Source organism: Rhea pennata, chromosome 5, assembly GCF_028389875.1.
Source record: "Rhea pennata isolate bPtePen1 chromosome 5, bPtePen1.pri, whole genome shotgun sequence".
Lineage (NCBI taxonomy): Eukaryota > Metazoa > Chordata > Aves > Rheiformes > Rheidae > Rhea > Rhea pennata.
Window position 1 is genome coordinate 28487620 of NC_084667.1, and position 20418 is coordinate 28508037.

The 20418-nt window shown below is 38.9% G+C and overlaps 1 protein-coding gene across 1 annotated transcript; it reads right to left on the reverse strand.

Moving 5' to 3' along the window:
* Positions 1-344: 344 nt before the first annotated feature.
* On the reverse strand, positions 345-12544 carry LIN7C (lin-7 homolog C, crumbs cell polarity complex component). Its single transcript, XM_062577846.1, has 5 exons — positions 12490-12544; positions 6708-6826; positions 5503-5574; positions 4958-5167; positions 345-4052 (listed from the first exon to the last, which is right to left on the reverse strand). The coding sequence occupies exons 1-5, from the start codon at positions 12524-12526 to the stop codon at positions 3897-3899; spliced, it is 594 nt and encodes a 197-aa protein (XP_062433830.1). The 5' UTR covers positions 12527-12544; the 3' UTR covers positions 345-3896.
* Positions 12545-20418: the final 7874 nt, after the last annotated feature.

Below are 20418 nucleotides of genomic sequence, written 5' to 3' on the forward strand. Positions count from 1 at the left end.
AACACTGACTCAGAATAATATATTGTAAGTTTGTGCATCTGAGACTCAGATGGTTGCAAAAATGCAAAATACAAAAATGTAATATCCAAGATATTACAGGTACTTCACAGCATTCTGATTTTTGTTTGTTTTTCCAAAAGATTGCAAAATATACCAATATAAAAATGAACATTTGTAAGCAATCAGGAGAGCAATCTAAAAACTAGACTTATAATTATCCTCTTTGCAGTGTCACACTCATTCATGATGTGCATGTATGCCCTAGAGATTACAAACACCCAATCACAGCTGTCTGAAAACAGTACTCAGAAACGGAAAGTGAGAAAAAATGCACAAAACACATATGAAATTCAACTTTTATTTTCCTCTTGATAAAACCCAGAGATCCCTCACAGCAGCAACAGATGCAGAAGTTATCTGCAGAAATGATACCTCTTAACTTGTTCACATACTCAGTACACCAAGTGTATAGGGACTGCGTGTTAAAACAGTACAGGCACTGCTCAGTAGTAATAAAGATAGTTTCTTGGTAATTTTCATCCATGTCTTCATTAATATTACAAGGCTGTCACAGTATTAAAGATAACTTTTAATGAATTGTCTGTTTATTGGAAGTTTTTTGTTGTTGCCATTTAGAAACTTACTAAGAAATCCTACACATACAACACCTTTACATCCAGACAAGCCTCCCCACATTTTGTATTAGTTGACAGACAAACTGTATCCAAGTGCTACAATTCAACATGAAAATGCTACTGCATTTAGCAGTAAACTAAAGTAAATATTTAGAGTAACAAAAACCATCGCTTTTTTCAGTAACACAAGGGATACAGGTCTTAAAACACATTTCTATCTTGTACTCACACATTTCATATATATATATATATATGTGTGTGTGTGTGTATATATATATATATAAATCTTTTCTCTGTCTCTAAAACAAATCTCTACTATTTTACAATTAAATTAAAACACATCCATTATTGGTCTAACTAGTGATTTTGGTCTCAATATTTCAAACACTACTTGTTCCATAGAAATATACAATTCAACAACATGGTCCTATCAGTAACATGAAGCCTTTTGAAAGAGGCCTATGATAGATACTCAACCATGCAATTCAGTGCTCAATGTCATCTAACTGATAAATACTTATACTGCATTTTCAAATTATCAGCATCTTTAAAATCAAATTTTCTCTTTGCAGGCTCACCATGCTTACAAACATGCAGAAAGCAACCACATGTTGCATGATACTTGTCTGTATCAATCCTGTGCGGTTTCTTTTCCAAAAGATCAACTGACAAAGCACAGAATTCATGCACAGAATTCATGCTGTCTTTAGATCTTTAACTTTTTACTTTCTTTCACATACTGAATTAAATTCACAATGCATCATACTGCTCCATGTGAAGAGACAAGAGATCAGCCATGTAGTGAGAGCTGCGCTTTTCAGAGTAAGCCTTTAAGAATCAACTTACTAACAGTCATTAGGATGCAGTCATAGCTGCCTTGCAAGTGAACAGACATGCAGTAGACAACCAAGTTGATTCTAAATATACACCAAAAGGTGAAGTTTTTTTCTTTTCTTTTTTTCTTTCTTTTTTTTTTTTTTTAAAAAAACATTATATAAGTACAGCTCCAAACCTGGTAGATTCCAAGAGGTGTCCCACTATCCAGAAAAACAGTTTCTCCAGTATGGCATACAATAACAATGCTTCCATCAAACATGCTTGAGATAAAACATTAATTGCTTATACCTGGAGATTTCCTTACTATTTACCGCGTCATTCCACATCAAGTTTTATATGCATGTTGATGCTACTACTTCTGCAGTACGAACAAGTATCCTCTAATCAGAAGCAGTCAGTGATGAATTCCCTGACATTTGAACTTTTCTTGGAACTTGGCATATAAGCTTAAAAAATTTCACTCTTACAAACATGACAGTAATTTAGGTACTAACTATTCAAAATCTTGTACAGTCACCCTTCAAGAGAAGATTACAACTGAATATACTGAAAGCGCAACAGAGGTATGACAATTAAGATGAATGTGTTTTTTTAAAAACAGCAGGAAGTCAGGGAAACAACTGGAATTCCTTCTGAACTGCATTAACATATTTTGCTTTTTCTGAATACAAAAATACATTTAGAGAGTCAATCCAGGACTGCAATCACAATTACATCTTTTTCCCTTAACTTCTCCAAAATTAGTACAAAATAATATAAATTACAGGAATGATTGTTGCAAATTTTTAAATGTCAGCTATTACAAAGTCATAAGTGAACACCAACTGTAAATTATTTACAAGCGAGGTAATAAAATTTTCAGAGTAACGAGTTATGATTTAGCAGAAGTGTAAAAATAATGTACTCAAAAAATTACAAAATCTAGTATCATTATCAGCTACACAGTAGATCATGATTAGGTTTTTGCAGTTGATATACAACATGTTTTAAGAAAAGTGCCAAAATCCTGCTACATACTCTTTGCTTTCAAAACCATTTAGCAAAAAACCCTGCGGAATCAGTTTTAAATAATGCCAAAAAAGTAGTGTTAAAAAAAAAGTCAACTGTAGAAATCTCTTATTAAATGACTTTGAAAAAAATCTTTAAGTTTGTTTCATGCTTAAAGGTTCTGATCTGAAAAAGATTTGTAAAAAATCAACTCAATAGAAACATCAACAAACGTGCTTTCTCAGGATATCTTAGGCCGTTTTAAAAGTACACATTTTTAAACAGTGAAAACCACATGAAAACAGAAAACAAACATTTTGAAAAAGGCTGAACTGCCAGGTTTAAAGAGTTATGATCAGCTGCACAAAGTCCAGCCAGAAGCCAGTCACTAGTGATGTGCCCAAGGGGTTGATACTGGTGTCAATACTGCTCAACATCTTCATTAGTGACCTGAATGATGGGACAGTGCACTGTCACTAAGTTTGCAGACAACACCAAACTGGGAGGACTTACTGGGCTGTCATTCAGAGGGACCTCAACAGGCTGGAGAAACAGGCAGAGAACTTCATGAAGTTCAAAAGGAAGTGCAAAGTCCTGCCCCAGGAGGAATAACCCCTGCAGTAGTACAGGCTGGTGACTGACTGACTGGCTGGAGAGCAGCTTTGCAGAGAAGGACCAGTGGGTCCTGGTAAACAACCTGACCACAAGCCAACAACATGCCATTGCAGCAAAGGAAGTCAAAAGCCTCCCGGGCCGAGTTAGGTAAAAAGCTGGTGGCAGGCTGAGGGAGTTGCTCCTTCCCCTGTGCTCAGTATTGGTGGCCACAGCTAGAGTGCTGTGCCCAATTCTGGGATGCCCAGGAAAAGAGAGACAGACTTACTGGAGTAAGTCCAGCAAAGGGCCACAAAGATGATTAAGCGATTGGAGCATCCAACATATGATGAGAGGCTGAGTTGGGACTTTTCAGCCCGGAGAAGAGAAGGCTCCGGGAAATCTTATCAGAGTGTATAAGCACCTTATGGGAGGGCATAAAGAAGATAGAGCCAGACTCTTCTTAGTGGTGCCCAGGGAAAGAATAAAAGACAATGGACACAAACTGAAATACAGGAAATTCTGCTTAAACAAAGAATTTTTTACTGTGAGGGTGGCTGAACACTAGACCAGGCTGCCCAAAGAGGCTGTGGAGTATCCATCCTTGGAGTTGTTCAAAACCTGACTGAACACAGTCCTGAGCAACCTGCTCTAGCTGACTCAAAGGAGTTTGAGCAGGTGGTTGGACCAAACGATTTCTAAAGGTCCCTTCCAACCTCAACAATTCTGCAATTCTGTGAAAAGAACAGTGTCTTTTGTAGCCTAGACAGTAGATCAACTGAGTCACAAAGCAAATTATAAAGTGTAACTGGAATATATTTTCTCTTTAAATTATCACATACAAAGTTAGTTTTGCTGCCTGCGTTTTGCTGATCTCATTTTTTCAAATCTTGACTCCATTTCTTCCAGAACCTTTGGTGTGTATCGTACAACTAATTTAACCTTTCCTTGGGCCGCTTTCAGCAGTTCTACAGCTTTTTCATGGTGTTCACCTTCAACACTCTGAAAAGCATAAACCATTAAGTTTATTAGTAAAGAATATACAACCTGAAAACAGTTTCATCTTTTTTTTGTAAAACTTTTATATGATCTATTAAAGTACATTAGTTTCAAAACTGCACGCGGGTAACGTCATCCAAGTTCAGGATTTATCCTTCGGCAAATCATTAAGCAAGAGGTGATGATGAATATACTGATTTTTAAAAAAAAAGTACTAGTAAGAGCAATGCGAATCTTTTGGGTTAGCCTTATGCTGAACTATTAGATTCTGTATTTACACTTAGTAAGTGAAATAAGGAGAACATGAGACAAAAGGAGAAATAAATATCCACAGTAACACTTAAGACACATATTCCTCAAAATAAGCTAGAAAGTTTGGTTTTTGACGCCCAGTACTTAAGTGTAACTATCACATAACTGAAGGTAATACTACCTTGTAATTCTGACTTGCTACAGTCTTCATTATGCACTAGCATTTTTATTAGGATAATGATATCAAAGAACTTCAGTCTAAGGCACTATAGCATACTTTACTATTTACCTTAGAAGGTACAGAAAAGTATATTAAGATTTGCATCAAACATGGATAAAACAGGAAGCCATAAGGGCATTTTAATACTATTTCATAAAACAATACTTTGACTAGATTTATATAACCTCTCAGAATCTGAAACATTCACCTAAATAGCACATCTCCCAGTTTACATAGACCATGGCATAACGAAATAACTCTTAGGGTACACAACCCTTTAGAAACCTAAGGTTGTTCTTATAAGAGAGAAAAAAAAGCAGCAGTAATTTTGTTCAAAGTAAAAGACGACATCAAGCTGGAGAGTGTATGTATTCTCTGTATGCCCTCAAGTGGAAATAAACAGTTACTGCTACATAAAGCAAAAACCAATTCCTACCACTCCGTTCACAGAAAGAAGCTGGTCTCCACGTTTCAGGCCCCCATGTCTATCAGCTATACCGCCTGGGATAATTCGAGAGATATAGATTGGAGAATTTTGTTCTTTGCCTCCCATAATGTTGAATCCAAGACCTTCTTCAGTTTTTGGCAGTTCAACCACTCTGGGATGGGAATGACCTTCACTGGCAGCAAATGCAGCTACAGTAGCCTGTAAGAAACAAGTTTTTCCTATTTATTAGAAATTAAAAATAGACTCCTTAGCTAGAGACAGTAAGCAGGTTAAAAGAGTGTTTCTATTTCAAAGTATTTAAATATTAAGACAAACAAGATTAATATAACATCAGCATAAAAAAATTAAAAACCCAAGGAATAAAATTAAAATGGAAGTCTTTAAAAATAACAAGTCTTTTGTTATACTTTGTAATGATGCATTACACTTATCCATTTTTACTAGACAATGAGATAATGCCCTTCTTTATTTTGTTACATTACAAGCAGAAAGAAGGGTATCAAACTTTTCTCAAGTTATTATTTGGCTTTTACCTTTGCTGTTGCATTAGCTCTGACTTCAGGGCTACTGCTGATGTCCACAGTTTCATACACATGTTCATAGACCTTTAGGGACAAAACAACTTTAGTATGAAGAAAAATGAGAAATCTTGTGCTTAGATCATATGACACACTACCAGTTAAAACTTGAACATGTAAAATAAGAAGCCTAGACCTCTAATAAAAAAAATATTCCCAGTCCATTACAAGGTGTCAAGTGAGAACTCACCATACCTAGACAAAAACTCCTCTGTCAACACCTTTTTGCTCAGTATATAATCAAGGCATCTCTAAGTCTTAGTCCAAGCACTCCCTCCTTCCACAGCATTCAGATTCTGTCATGAACATAGAAGAGCCTATGGCTAGTGTAACAAATCTGACTGGAGACACAGATGACTACCTTCTTGTTTGATCCAAGCTGGAACTCTTCAATACAGATTCATGCAAAAATCACTTAAGGACAGCCCTTCAAAGCTCTTTCCACAACTGAGCCCTCCCCTAAACACTCAACTGATGCAACTGACCAAACACCTCACAGAAAAGAAAAAAAAAACACTGTATGAAAATACAGTGGTGGTAAGAATACTAATGCTAAGGAGGTGCTTGCATTGAGAGCAAACTCAAATCCACCTGCCAATCATTTGGATTTGCTAGGCAATAAACATATACTGTCTGATAGGATGAAAACATTAAGACAACTTCTATGCCTACATATAGATCGTCCAAAGCATTCCTGTTATCATCAGTGGTAGTACCACCACTGAAAACTATCGCAGGGCACGTTCCATCACCTAAAATCTCTGAAAGAACATCTAGAATGAAGATGAGGAGGTGCAAAGTTACCATGATAATGATTCCTGCTAAGATTTAAAGCAACAGAGCAAATACACGCTTTGTTCATTCTTACATGCCAACAGGATAAAAGTCTGCTAATTGCTAGTAATGGCAGTCTCAAAATAACATCCAAAAAAACAAAATTTCTGATCCATTAATACACCTGCACTATCTCCATTTGTTTTCTTTTGACCTTTTTAATGTAAGTCTGTATGTTCTATATAGCTCTATGCATGTTCTATTAAGCTTCCTAAGTCAAACAGTTTAAAATAAGAAAAAAAAACAGATTATTGTACTGCATGCAAAGAGAAAAGCATAATGTACTATTTTTTAAAATTAAGGTGATTGCTTACATGTTAACTTACCTCCCTTACAGCATTACAGAATTCACTTTGAAGGACCCTTTGCAAAGCCTGTAGTTTTTGTGGTGGCACTTCTCCACTTCTTTGTAATTTTTCCAGCAACTCAATCGCTCTACAGATATCTACGAGAAAAAGAAAAAAAAAGACTAGTAATGAGGAATGGCTATTTTTTCAAACTAAGTTAACAGAAGAGTCTGTGTGTGTATATTACACACCATCCTTAAAACAACATTCTAAAGTTTCATTTCTTTCATATAAGTATGGATCTGCCAGACATTAAAATAAATCATCTTACTTTAGACTATCTTTTCAAATCAATTACCACAGTTTGACCTTGTAAAATACCCAGAAGTACCACTGCTATGTGTATTTTTGAAGAGACAATCTAATTTTAAGTTTAAATCAGGTTGAAAATTTTCCTGATATATCATATACACTATCAATACTTTTGTATACATAACTTAAATTTAGCTACTGCATCGATATAATTTTGTCTCAACCACATAAAATACCTTACATGTACTTACATTTCCTTTTCATTCAAAAACCAGTTTAACAAAGTACACTCAATGCTTTCCCTACAAAAGGGCTGAAAATTGTCTGGCCTAGTGAGGCAACAGCAGCCTGCAACTGTATTAACTAGACACCAAATAGAGCAGTTAGAATCACAGAAGTTGGATTAAAACTCACGTATGTGTGACTATATACTTTCTTATTTCCCCTTGATACTTCAACATTATCAGTTTCTTAAAAGAAAGACACTATCTGTAATGTGGCTGATTTTTCAAAGTACTCAGAACAACCCAACTTGTTTTGATATTCTTGGTTGAGAATTTGCTAGTCTAAAATCCAGAACCAAAACTACTTTTTCCAGTTCCTATAAATCTTTTGTTAAAAAACAAATCATCTATATTCTCATAAATGCCTCTCTTTCTTCCCTGCAAAACTGCACTCCCTCTGCAGGATTTGATTCCAACCAAGTCAAAAAGGACATCAAATGCATCAAACACTATGTGACATGTTCTTGGCAGCTCTACAGGAGTAAAATACCACACATTATTTATCTTACTTTTATTTCCAAAGTGTTACAATAGCAATGACCAACTCACATACGCCCTTGAGCATAAGCAGGACAGTCTCTTGGAAAAGCAGATAGAAAGGATTAGTTTCATTACCAATTGGGTTCAAAGAAGCAGTGATTAATCTAATAATACATTCTACTATATCAATAAGACATAGAAAATTTTAGAAAAGGATGAAGTGCGGTACACAGCTATGTCCCAAATGTATTATTTCCTTTTTTCAGTAGCTAACCTTTAGGCAACCATATTTCACATGACTGTGTATCTACTTGATGTCATTGTGCCAGCAAAGACAACATGGAACAGCCATGAACTCCTAAAGGCCAAAAAAGCTTACGCGGAAAGAGAAGACAAGTTTGAGAATTCACATAAAAAGATGGAAAGATGCTGCTTGTTATGATCTGTAATTAAGGTGGAATACATTGGCAAAAGACAATACACACTTCTGTAAGGTATCAATCAGCAATATTTTATATACTACATCGAGATCAGGTGACATTGTGACTTAAATCAGGTATGACAAGTTCAGACACTGGTAAACCACCACCACAGTTAAAGCTCTGTCTGCATCAGTCAGGGAACAAGTCCCTCATCATCACTGAAGAAGAGTACCAAAACAGTATTGCTACAGCCCTGAAACACACATTCTTTTGGAAAATTTGATGAGAGATAAGACCTCTGCATGCCATGAGAACTAAGCATTTTTGGCAAGCATTATTCACATTTTAAGAGCACCAGCTATCTAGAGCAAACAAACATCAATAACAATTTCGGCTTCTACTAATCCCAAATCTTATGCAAACTAATTTTACACAAGCATGCATATTTACTACATATCTGCTAAAGCTACTAAAGCTTTTAATTTCCTAACGTGTATTTTATTTAAAACACAAAAGTTGATGAAACTGAACAGATTCTAGTCATGATCATTTATTAATCTTTCAATCTTTTATGATGCAAATTCATAAAAATTCTTAAGTTATCTCTACAATCAGCAATAGAAGTATAAGCTCTCTTAAGTTCATGATCTTAACTTCATGAAGTCTCACATCGAACATCCACTTGAAGCAAAATGATCAACAAATGGAAGGAAGTTACCTACCTCCCTTGGCACTACTAGCACTTCCAACTCCTGCAACACTCCATATATTCATGAAAAAAAGCCTAGAAGTATGTAAATTACAATGTAACTATCATTTAAATTCTTGCAGACAGACAACAACTTCATGCACACAGAGAAAAGAGTACTATTCTACACAGTGGTTCTCAAGTCTGAAAAATGTGGTCCATGAACCAAATAAAGCAGTAAGATGAGTGAACTCATCTAAGAGTTTGATGAGAATACACTCAACCAGCAAGAAATTGTCAAGTTGGCAGCGATCCAAAGAGTAGCAAAATACTAGAAATCAAGACTATAGAACTCTACCTGCTAATTTCTCTTCCTATCTCTTCTCTCCTCTTCAGTGTTCCATCAATAAACTAGATTTAAATAAATGTTGGAGCTCTTATTAGATTCAAGTGGGAATTACATAGTGTTTTTTTCCCCCTCCTAAGGTAGAATTTGGTAGTTTGGAAACCAGCTGTGTCCTTCATAAAGCACAGACTAAGAGCACACAACTCAGCTTGCCAAAAAGTAATTGTAATACACACAGTGTGTACAAATTGGATGCATTTTGGATGAAACTAAACCAAAAGATACTCTTTCACCATTAACGTGCATTCAGATCAAAGGACCAGAATACTGCTGAAAAGTAAAAACCCAAAGCCAGGCACGCAGAGTGTGAAAGTCAGGTCCTCAGCACCCTACAAATTGGCTTTATCACACTGCACCTCTTGGTCATACTGTATCTTGGTGGATACAAGCAACGGATCCTATCAGCAGCACTTCCCCCCACCCCCGACAGGTATTTTGTTTTACCACCTTGACAGAACCCAGTTATAGTAGTCTGAAAGTGAAATGAGCATAACTTGCTCATTTAGCTCAGTTGGTCAGAGCATGGTGCTACTAACACCAAGGTTGCAGATTCAATTCCCATATGGGCTATGCTGAGGGTTGGACTAGATGATCTCCAGAGGTCCCTTCCAACCTTACCATTCTATGATAGCAAACTAATGCAGCAAGACAACATCAATAAAAAGCTGAAGACTCACTCCATCCCAGCTCTACTGCTTTGGAAAAGAACTAATCACTCCATCCCAGCTCTATTGCTTTGTAAAAGAACTAAACTGGCTGGGAACGATTCGTAAAACATACCTTCTTGCAGCTGTGCAGGAGAAGGAAAAAAAAAAAGATGCTAATAGCTCTGTTGATCTACGCTGCTTCCTCTGAACCACTGCTTCGGATACGATCAGCTGATAGCTTTCTTTTTCATTGTATTAACACGATAGTTTGGCCAATGGTTCAGAACCACAGTCTGAAATGAACGCTACAGATTTGATGGATTTCAACAAGAAATAATACAAAATTAATACAATACAAAAATAACTCTAGGAGAAGGTAATAAAAAACAAAACTATTGTAAAACAGAAGCCATACATCACTGAAAAATGGATTTTCTTCAAACCTTTTCATCTTTTTGAAATTGTCTGCTGTTCACAAGTTTAGTGACCACAGGATACCATCTTGAAGTTATGAAAGGAAAATACACTTAAACTGAGAAAGAATGCAGAAAAACAGCAAAATGTCACCACTCTGCATGCATACATGCAAACAAAACACAGAAATGAGGGGAAAATGCAACGTCCTCAAAGACACTCTTAAATAGCCACTTTTGCTGCTTCTGTTCAAACAGTCTGTATTCCTAAAATGTATGCCGATTTATCATATATCACTATACTAAAAGAGTAACTTCAAAATGTTTGATGGTGTTTCATCGCTGCATTCCTGTGAATCTGGGTGGTGGTGGTTGTGATACAGCCTAGAGGAAAGAACAGAAGGGGAGAATTTTCTTTTGCCCTGATGGTAAGCATATGGTAACCAACTTTAAATCAGCTCGTTTTCTACAGTATTCTCTCTTTTCTCATGCTATATGCCAACAACATTAGTGATGTTCATTTTCATGCTGACAATGATTCACAAGGTTATCTGCAGTCAACTCCATACAATTAACAGAGGTTGTGTATTTCTGTAAAAAGCACTTGCTTCTGTAGCTTCATTATAGAGACATTATACTGTACTCCCCTTTTCTTCTTTTCTCAAAAAGACCAATACGCCAGAAGGCTTTAAATAGCTCCTTTGTTCCACGGATCCCTAAGTAACTCTGCGGATTTGTTTGTTTTCATGGATAGAGCATAGTGGCAGGGTAATGAGGTGGACAAGGATGCTGCCTGAGGTTTAACTCGGCAGACCTACCAAAAGCAACTAATCCACTGCCAAAGCAGCTGCTCTAATTAACAAGCTTTGGAGCAGGGAGGGTAAATGAGCTGTGGAGTGGGAAGGAAAGTTCTTACATAAGTCACTATTTACAGACCTTCTGTCATGCATTACAAGTGATTTAGCTTGTGGAAAGGGAAGAAAGGGAGAGAAACAAAAGAACTGAATTCTGTGATAAATAACACCTAACAGTATCAAACACAAGAAGTGGGCACATAAAATATGTAGTTACACACCTACACAAAGCATCTAGCCTGTGAACAAAGATGGGAATGGGAAAATAATTCATCCATGTGCATTTCACATAATTACTTTGCTTTTCAAGAATCGGATTCTTGATTCTCATTGCTCTTTTCACATTCAAATTCCACTTTCCATTCGCTATTTTCTTAAATATATACATCCTAATACACCAATGATATATACTGCTTATATGCAGATGTCCTCATGGAGCTGCTGCGCAGCTCTGAAGAGCCACACTGAATGGAATTTATTCTGTTTCATAAGAATGCTGGATGAGAGACAGAAGTGAGCACTGCAGAAGAAATGGACAACTAGATTTTGTATTTTATCCAACTCTAGTAATTCTACACATATACTGCACATTATTAGCAGTGCAACTTAAGACTGGAAATGAGAAGGTCAGGACAAAGGCAGAAATACGAAAATGTAAAAGAGTTGAGCAAAATTTAGGATGAAGTGTAGAGGAAGCCCTGCATGAGCAAGCTGTGCACTTAAACAGGATCACGGGATCAAAAGACCCCAAAGCAAAAAAAAAAAAAAAAAAAAAAAAAAAAGGAAAGAAAAAAGAAAGAAAAGAAAAACTGCTAATGACTATTACTAAGACACAGCCCAGTAAATTAAACTTAAGAGTTTAGCGTTGATCCAGAGTAAATGCTGCAGTGGAAAAGAGGAACGAGGAGCCAGCCGGCCGAGCGAAGAGCTGGCAGAGGCTCGCGCAGCACCGAGGGAAGCGCCCGCACCCACGGCCGGCCTGCGGGAGGCGGGCAGCGCGCCCCGCGCTGACACCCGGCAAGAGGGAAACGCTCGGCGGCAGCCGGAAGAGAAGCCGCGGAGGCGAGACCCAACTCCGCCCGCACGGCGGAGCGCGCCCCGGGCCGCCCGCTGCGCGGCTGCGGCTTCGCCGTCCCGCGGGCGGCGGAGAGCCGCTCGGCCACCGCCACCCCGCGGAGGGCGGCGGCCCCGCTCGGGGCCCGCGGGGCGGGGCGAGAGCGGAGGGAGCTGCCGCGGCGCGAAGCGGCCCGGCCCGGCCCGGCCCGCCCACCCGCGGCGGCGGCAGCGCCCGCTGCGGGGCCGCGGTCGCGCTCACCTCGCTCCAGCCGCACCGGCTCGCCCAGCGCCGCCATCGTCCCCCGACGCCAACCCCCGGCGGAAGTGACGTAGTGCCGCGGGAAAGCGCGAGAATGGGGCGGGGCCCTGCCCGTCCGCCCGCCCGCAGGGGGCGCCCTGGCCCCGCCCCGCCCCGCCCCGCCCTGCCGCGGCGCGTGGCCCCGGCGCGCGTGGCCCCCGCCGCCGCCGCCATGTTGGGCGGGCGCCGGCTGCGCGGCCCGTGGCTCGGCCAGGGAAAATGAGGGGCGGTGCTGCAGGCCGCTTCAGCGCGAAGCGGCGGGCCGAGCTGCGCGGCGCCTTGGCCTCGTGCGGCGGCAGCGGGCTCCCGCGCGCGGCGCGGTAACGCGCGCCAGCCGGCGTTAGGGCAGGTCCGCCCGGACGCGTCTTCTCCCGCCACCCCCGCCTTTAATCCCGTGGCGTTAGCGAGGGCTCGGTGCGCTCTGGAAGCGCCCGTCCGTGGGGCGCGAATCTTCCTGTGCGCCTCAGGAGCCCCCCGGGAGCTCTTGCCGGTCTTGCAAAGTGTCAGCAAACGTGACAGTGATGTACTCCGCCCTTCCTGTGATTGATTTTAGTGGCGGTTCCCCTGCGAGTGGAGGGCGCTGTGAGTGCATTTCAGAGAAAAGGTCACATGAAGGGATTTCTGCAGGTGAACAACGTTAAATCCTCACAGACCTGCTTCCAGTGAGAAAAAAATGTTTTAGCAGCTGGAACTGTAAAAGCTATAGAGTGTTTCTGGAATGAAATCCAGATGTTCATGTCACAGTGGTGTAGGATCTACTATTCTACTCCAAATGATTGAAATTTTAAATAGCCTGCTCTGACTTTGGATAGATGAGCCCATGGAGGAAAATGAGTTTTAGGCAGTGTATTTATAATCCAAGGTTTTCCCAGAAGGCATGTGACAAGAATACACATCTTTGGAGTAGCATTACTTTGACTTCAGTAAAGACTAAAGATGGAGAAGTTAAAGCAGCTGCCTGCTTTCCTGTAGGTTCACCGAACTGGACAACGGACTGTCAGTCAGACCTCTCTGCTCCAAAATAGAAAGTTATGGGGAAAAAAAAAAAACTGAAAACAAATTCTGTGTTGTGTTTCCACTGTCTACATCATAGCACCATCAAACATTTACCTTCAGGAATCTGCACTGAGTTACAGCTGTGCGCTGGTGAGCTGTGTGTGTGTTGCGGGGGAAGGTGATTTGCGTTTCTGGTTTACGACCAATTAAATAGTTGCTTGTTTTTGTTCTTTGTTCCTCTAAGGGAATTTACTGTCTCTGAATATCTTTACTGAGCAAGTTAGGTCTTTACACTAGAAGCTCTGTGGATAGCGGGAAAAGTAGCAGAGTTACAACCTTAAAAATAATGGAAAAGAAGCAATGGAAGCAATGCTTATTCTTTTGAGTTTTTGCTTTTTCGAAACACCTGTGGAGCTCAACAAACTGAAAAGTATATAAGAGAAATAAAACTTTGGTATAAAATTTGACATTGCTGTTTCTTTTAATAAAAAGGCTAGAAGTTGGCTTGTACCTCTTTTCCATGTCGTACAGGTGAACCAAAGAGTGATAGGCTTGATACTCCAACGGAAAAAAGAAATGGAATGCCAATGGAGAACCACAAAAAGAAGAAGAATAAAGGAATAGACTATATAGGAAAAAAAAAAAAAAGCATACATACACATTTACCTTTCTCTTTCTGAGGTAACATTCAGCACATTTTTTCCTGACATCCAGATTTTTGCAATGGGGTCCAAGTTAAAAAGCTAGGCATTGCTATGGCAGAGTTACTTTAGTGCATCAAGGAAATAACTACTGTATAAATCAGAAGTCTGATCCTGTCCCAGAAGAAGGAAATGAGTTTACCTGCTGGTTCTATAACATGCTATGTTTTGCTCAAGAAAAATAAAAAGCCTAGGTGGATACTGACAGCTTCAAAATTTATGAGACAAAATATTTGTGCCATTCTAGTCGTTAAGTCCCTGTTCTGGCAAGAATTTGGAAGAAAAATTAAAAAATAGCATATAATCAAACAATACAGAACAGCAAATGTCAAACTCTTATGCTGAGATATACTATGGGTCTCAGAAGTGATTCTCAAAGAGAGTGGTGGCGTACTCCTGACTGACTAAGAAAATATGTTTGCATGAGAGTGACTGAGAAGCACGTAAGATGTAAACATTAAATTTCACTTTACGAATCTTGTTAGCTATAAACTTCACTTTATGTATTTTGCTAACTGTAAGTATAATGCAATTACTGCTTTAGACTCCGTTGGGTGCATCATTCTAGCTTGTGAAATTTTTATCACAGTTACTGTACTTATGTCTTCATTGCTGAATGCACCAGGATGTTAGCAGCTTTAAAGCCATAAGAAACATTGGTGGCTGTGCTCTGTAATATTTGTCAGCAAGACTTCAGGGAGCAAGCACATCCTGCAGGTCTTTCGTGGATGTGGTGACACTCTAGAACTGTTGTTGAGGGAGCATCAATACTCAACTGATTTAGTCTATGTCTTTATTGGAAAACAGCTACATTACCCATCCAAAAAAAAAAAAAAAAAGAAAAGAAAAAAGAAAAAAAAAAAGAGAGAATCAGTCTCTAGTATGAACTACATTTTGGAAAGGAAGCACAGTTTATTTTAGGTGAGAAGTTTCAGTGTATGAGGAAGAGGATAATCAATAACTGAGTAAGAGGATAAGCTTTCTTTATAAATTACTTAGTTCTTAATAATATTTTTATGACAGTGTCTAGCAGTAACCAAGCATGGGGCCATTTTATTTTAGGTATTAGACACAGGCAGGTGAATGGGGACTACAAATATTAAAGAACATGCTCCAGAATTAGCTAGGAAAAATGCAGAAAGTGGTTCGAGAAATTTCTCACTTTCATTCAGGCTTTATCTTGGGTGCAAAGTTCAGCCTCAAGCTTCTCATGAGAAAGAGGCACTATTTACAGCAGTGCAACCAGATATTCTCACGTACACCTCTCATGTGGATATTCGTATCCAAGAGTAGCTCGGTTTGGTTTAGCTTAATTACTTACTTATTGAATATATGCTAAACCAAAAAAAAGCCACCAAGAATAAGAAAATGCACATGAGTTTTTCCCAACACAATTCTATCAGCGCAAACTTAAGTCTTAGCTATCCTGGAAAATTATTTTTCATGTGTATAGCCTATGTTCTTGTGCTTACAGGACCATTCCATAGGGATCTGCTAGACAGCACTTTTCTTCGCATCCTGATGATACGCATTAGTCACAGGGAGAAGTAAGAATCTTTAGATGCTATAGAAAACATTGGAACATGGTATTCTAAAATTTTATAGTCCCAATAACATCTTTAGAAGTGTAACTGTGCTGATTGGTGCATTGTTTTAATGCGCAGATAGTGCAAATCACACACACAGAGTGTATGTGTATTTGTTTTCACACGGATATGGCCAAGAATGATCTCAAAGCACTTTAAACATTACTAGGCAAATATTAAGTCAAAACTGAAAGGAATTTTACTTAAATAATTATGTAACTAACTGCTATCAAAGGTAAGTTTGTGCCCCATTACTCTAAGGGAGAGAAGACAATTATGTAACACAATACACCAGTGAAGAGAAAAAAATTTTGGCCAGAAATGGATATTGGGACACAGTATGTACTTACAAAAATTGCAGTGGTATATTTGCTGCCCACAAAGAAGAATGTCTGCCTTGGAAACCGGGAAAGCCAAATTAACTATGATAGGACTTTTATTTATGATTCAGGGCAGTGAAGAGAGTCCAAATTCAATTTTTACGTTATTAAGATATCTCTTTGCCCCAGCTCTACCATGTTGGTAGAATTTTATTGCTTTAATACCACTGAATTTAATCACTTTAAGTCTTTGACAGTTGTATTAGCATTTGCAATTTCAGCAATACCTTAATTCATTGGCCTGGCCCAGAGTGAGTTTCATGGTCTGCCACAGTGCTGTGATTGATTGCTGTTGTCCCTGTCAGAGTCCAGGTTTTTATACATACCAGCAAACTTGGTTCCTGCCTGGTTGTGCACATACCTGCAATTTTTCTGTCTTCATGTGACAGAACAGATTTTTACTTTGTTACATGTCACAGAATATGCTCTTTGATTAATCTCTCACACACTGGTTGATTAACATGTAGAAGGAGTCCAACATTTTGGTATGTGCCACCTAATTAATCTTCATGCCGATTATTTTTTCCACACAAAATTTGACTATTTGAGTTGTTTCAGAATTTTTGTAGTCACTTCTGGCAAGTGTGGGAGCATATAGCAGACATACAGAAATCCTTGTTTGTTATTCTGCTTTTTGGAAATCTTGTCGTTATCAGATCCCCCCCACCCTTGCATAGATGAAAGTGCTGTTTACTGCTGCTGCTGCTGACAGAGGCGGTAAAGTCAGACGAGAATATCAATGAAGCATCCAAATCTTAACTGCAATTAATTCTCAAAAATAATTAACTATTTTTCCTCTACAAAAAAGCAGTTTATCTTATACATGCTCCTTTTTAATAAACTTATAAAAAATAGAAATCATAGAATGTCTAATAAAATATCTATGAAAGGCCTCATATAAATGAGGCGACTGCACCTTAATGTATGATATAGTAAGCATACACTGTTATACTGTTTCGCAGGAAACCCTTCATCAATCAGTTTTTAAGGACAACAGTCTTCTGTCTACAAATAGTCCTCCATGACAGAAACAACAACAAATCTTTGTCGTTTTCTCATTTTACTTTTTTTTTAGCAGTCTATATGAACCCCAAACATCTTTTCGAATGCTGCTTCACTGTGACAGAATTTACCATTCCCCATATGTGAATGGTGATAGTATAGTATTTAAGCTAGCACAATTCTCGCTCACAAGCACATTTTCCTCAGTACACAGTGAAAATTGTTCAGGGAATGAAATTTTGTTAACCAACGAATTTCAGAAGCAGCACAAGATGTTCAGTTCCACCTTGAATAGAGCAGATACCTTGCTGAAGAGACTGCTATGAAATTGTGCCATTGTGTGCAGTCACAGGGACGAGATTGCATTAGCAACATTTCTCTGCCTTTCCAGTACTTTGCTTAGCGTCCTTTTAAAGTAGCTTACAAGACAAAGCAATGAGCAAATCAGACGACAGCATTAAAAATCTCATTTTACTTCATAAAAAGTTGTTTGAATCCTTGGAGATTTGCATTTACTTTAAAAAGGAACAAGCGTTGAACTGAAGTTTCCCAAAATAGATTTGGCAGAAGAGCCTTTTGATACACGAGTATAAACGTGCTGAGGCTCCCGCCGCTTTCCTTACTCAAGCAACTTGTGCCCACAGCCTCTGGGAAAGAGGTGGTCCAAAGAAGAAATTTACCCACTGCAGCAGGCCCTCGTCCCTCTTTCACTTGGCAGAGCTTTCCAAATAGGAAAGGGTGGAGGTTTTGCTCATCTTCTATAAGGTTAGAAAGCGTGCAAATTAGAGTAGACTTTCTCTGTCTATGCTTACTGCTTCTCCCTTCTTTCTTCCTCCTTGCTACATCTCCTTGGAGTAATCAAGACAGATGTCGCAGGGCCAGAACAGCTGGCAAAGCTGGAAGCCCTGGAAGCTAGAGGAGGGCTGGAAGCAGGATCCTCTGCAGAAAAGCCCATAAAGCCCAGAAAGTCACTATCCCACCTCTACCTGCCCATCTTCCCCTTCCACTTTCTCCAGAGATCAGAACAGATTAGAGGGCACCTGCACATTCAGTGCAAGTCCTGCTCAGATATAGTCATGAATTAGCAGTGACTTCCAAGGATCAGCTTTTACTGAATTTAGACTTCACTATAAGGGAGTAATTGATAGGAGAGAATGTTGACCCTAAAATATAACAGATATCTGCTAAACCCTTAAGAAAAAGAAAAACTTTCCAGGTCTCAAGTATCACAAAAATAAATAATTCATAAAAATATGATCATGATATGATTTTTTTATTACATATTAGACAACCAACAGCAATATGTAATAATTCCAGTGTTTTATAACACAGGGTAGACTATATCAGCCGCGTTTCGGTTCCTATAGAAGGATGCTATTCTTCACAGAATAAAACAGCTGAGAGGGAACTGAAGCTCATTAGAGTTAGTTATATAAAATCTTACATTGTATGTCATTATTAGGCAACACAAATTTTGCTGTTTCTCATCTTTTGAGAATAGCTGTCCTGCGCAGATGAACTGTTATGATGATCAGCAAGGGTCACAGTCATGAAAGAATATGCCTCTGTGCAGTTCAGGACCTCATAAGCGTTTGGACTGGAATTTAATTTCATGGTTTGGCTTTTTTCCCTGCATCATGGTAATTTTCTCTGCTCTCTCAGGCTGCATTTGAGTCTTTCACTGACTCCAGTGGTCTTTGGGCTAGTACTTCTGCCATGCACCATTTTTAAAGTACCTTTAGATGAACTAGGTCAGAAGAAACCTCACTGGGATCAGAAAAGTCTCTGGAAAACACTGGTTTGACTCCTAAGATCAGAAATTGTTCTGTTAGATCCAGTGTACTACAGGTTTTCACTACAGCTCTGCTTAAGTCATTAAGTGTATCCACTGACCTAAGGGGGGGTTGGACCAGGCCCCTGAAGACAACCCAGTTCAACAAGGTAGTTCTTGCTCTCCTCTGATGCAAGTGAGAAAATCTGAACACAATAAGATACATATTTAGGATTCAGGACTGAGGAGCAGATGGACTTGGCTCTATGATAGGTAACACATTTTTGGCTTTGTAAAGAGATTCCCCACCACCACCAAGAGTCCTTTACAAAAAAGAAGATCTGTAAATGCTATTTCTCAATTGTCTGATTGTAGCAAAATGGATACAAACAGCTAATGTAACATTAAAATGAAATTACTGTCAAGCTGTTTATGCTCAGAAATATACATCCACCACCTCGGCTCCCCAGCAGGTTCCGTCTCTCCAGATAATGAGGTCCTTTTGTACAGAAAGGAATAGAAGTTTCAAAGACACTGACTGTGGTTTTAGTAATACTGCTGAAGTTAAATGAGTGAAGTATCACTGAGTTTTGAAAATTTTAAAATCTGAAGTGTATATGTAAAACTATCCCTATAAAATATTTGAGTAATAAAACATTAAAATTATCTTACTGTAGAATTATTTGGGGCCAGATTATTTGCTGCTGTAGATTCACATAGCTCTAGATAACATAGACGAGACAAGTATCTGGCTCACTGAATTTCTTGCTGCTGCAATAGCAGGATAGGCAGGACTGGCCCCTGTGCTCCCAAGAGTTTTGCCGTTAATTGCAATAGCAGCAGGACTGGACCAGTCCGAACAGGTAGGTAGCAAGTAGATATGCAACGTGTTTGTGTGTGCAGTGTAGTACATGCCATTACTATACTTCCTCAATGTTAATAAGGAATTACAGAGATTACTTTCTAAATATTGAAGGATATGTGACAGTTATTTTCCAAAATGAATAGTCTTTGGCTAGACCTTCCTCTCCCCATCAAGGGTGCCAACCTGATGGTGCTAGAGATAGACTTTATTTTGTTAAAATATCTGATCTTGTAATCTTTATGAATCAAGTGGTTTGACTAATATTAGACAGACTGCATTAGTAGAATCTAATTGGTACAGCATGTACAGATGTAATACAATCTTCTCCCATAGTATTCTATCGCATTGCTCTGGTTTCTAATCTTACAAATATTCTCAAGGGGGATTAATCACATGCATAAAATAAGTTCTTATTCTTTAATGTTTGCAGGCTTGGGCCCCAGGTTACAATATAATTTATATTAAAATTGTTTCTAAGTGTAAAAGGCTGCTAATTACTCCAGATTCTGCATTTAGAATTACATCTTGAAAGGAGAAATATGTCTTATTCATCTGATTTTATCCTTTCCTGTTTGCTTCTGTTTTGTAG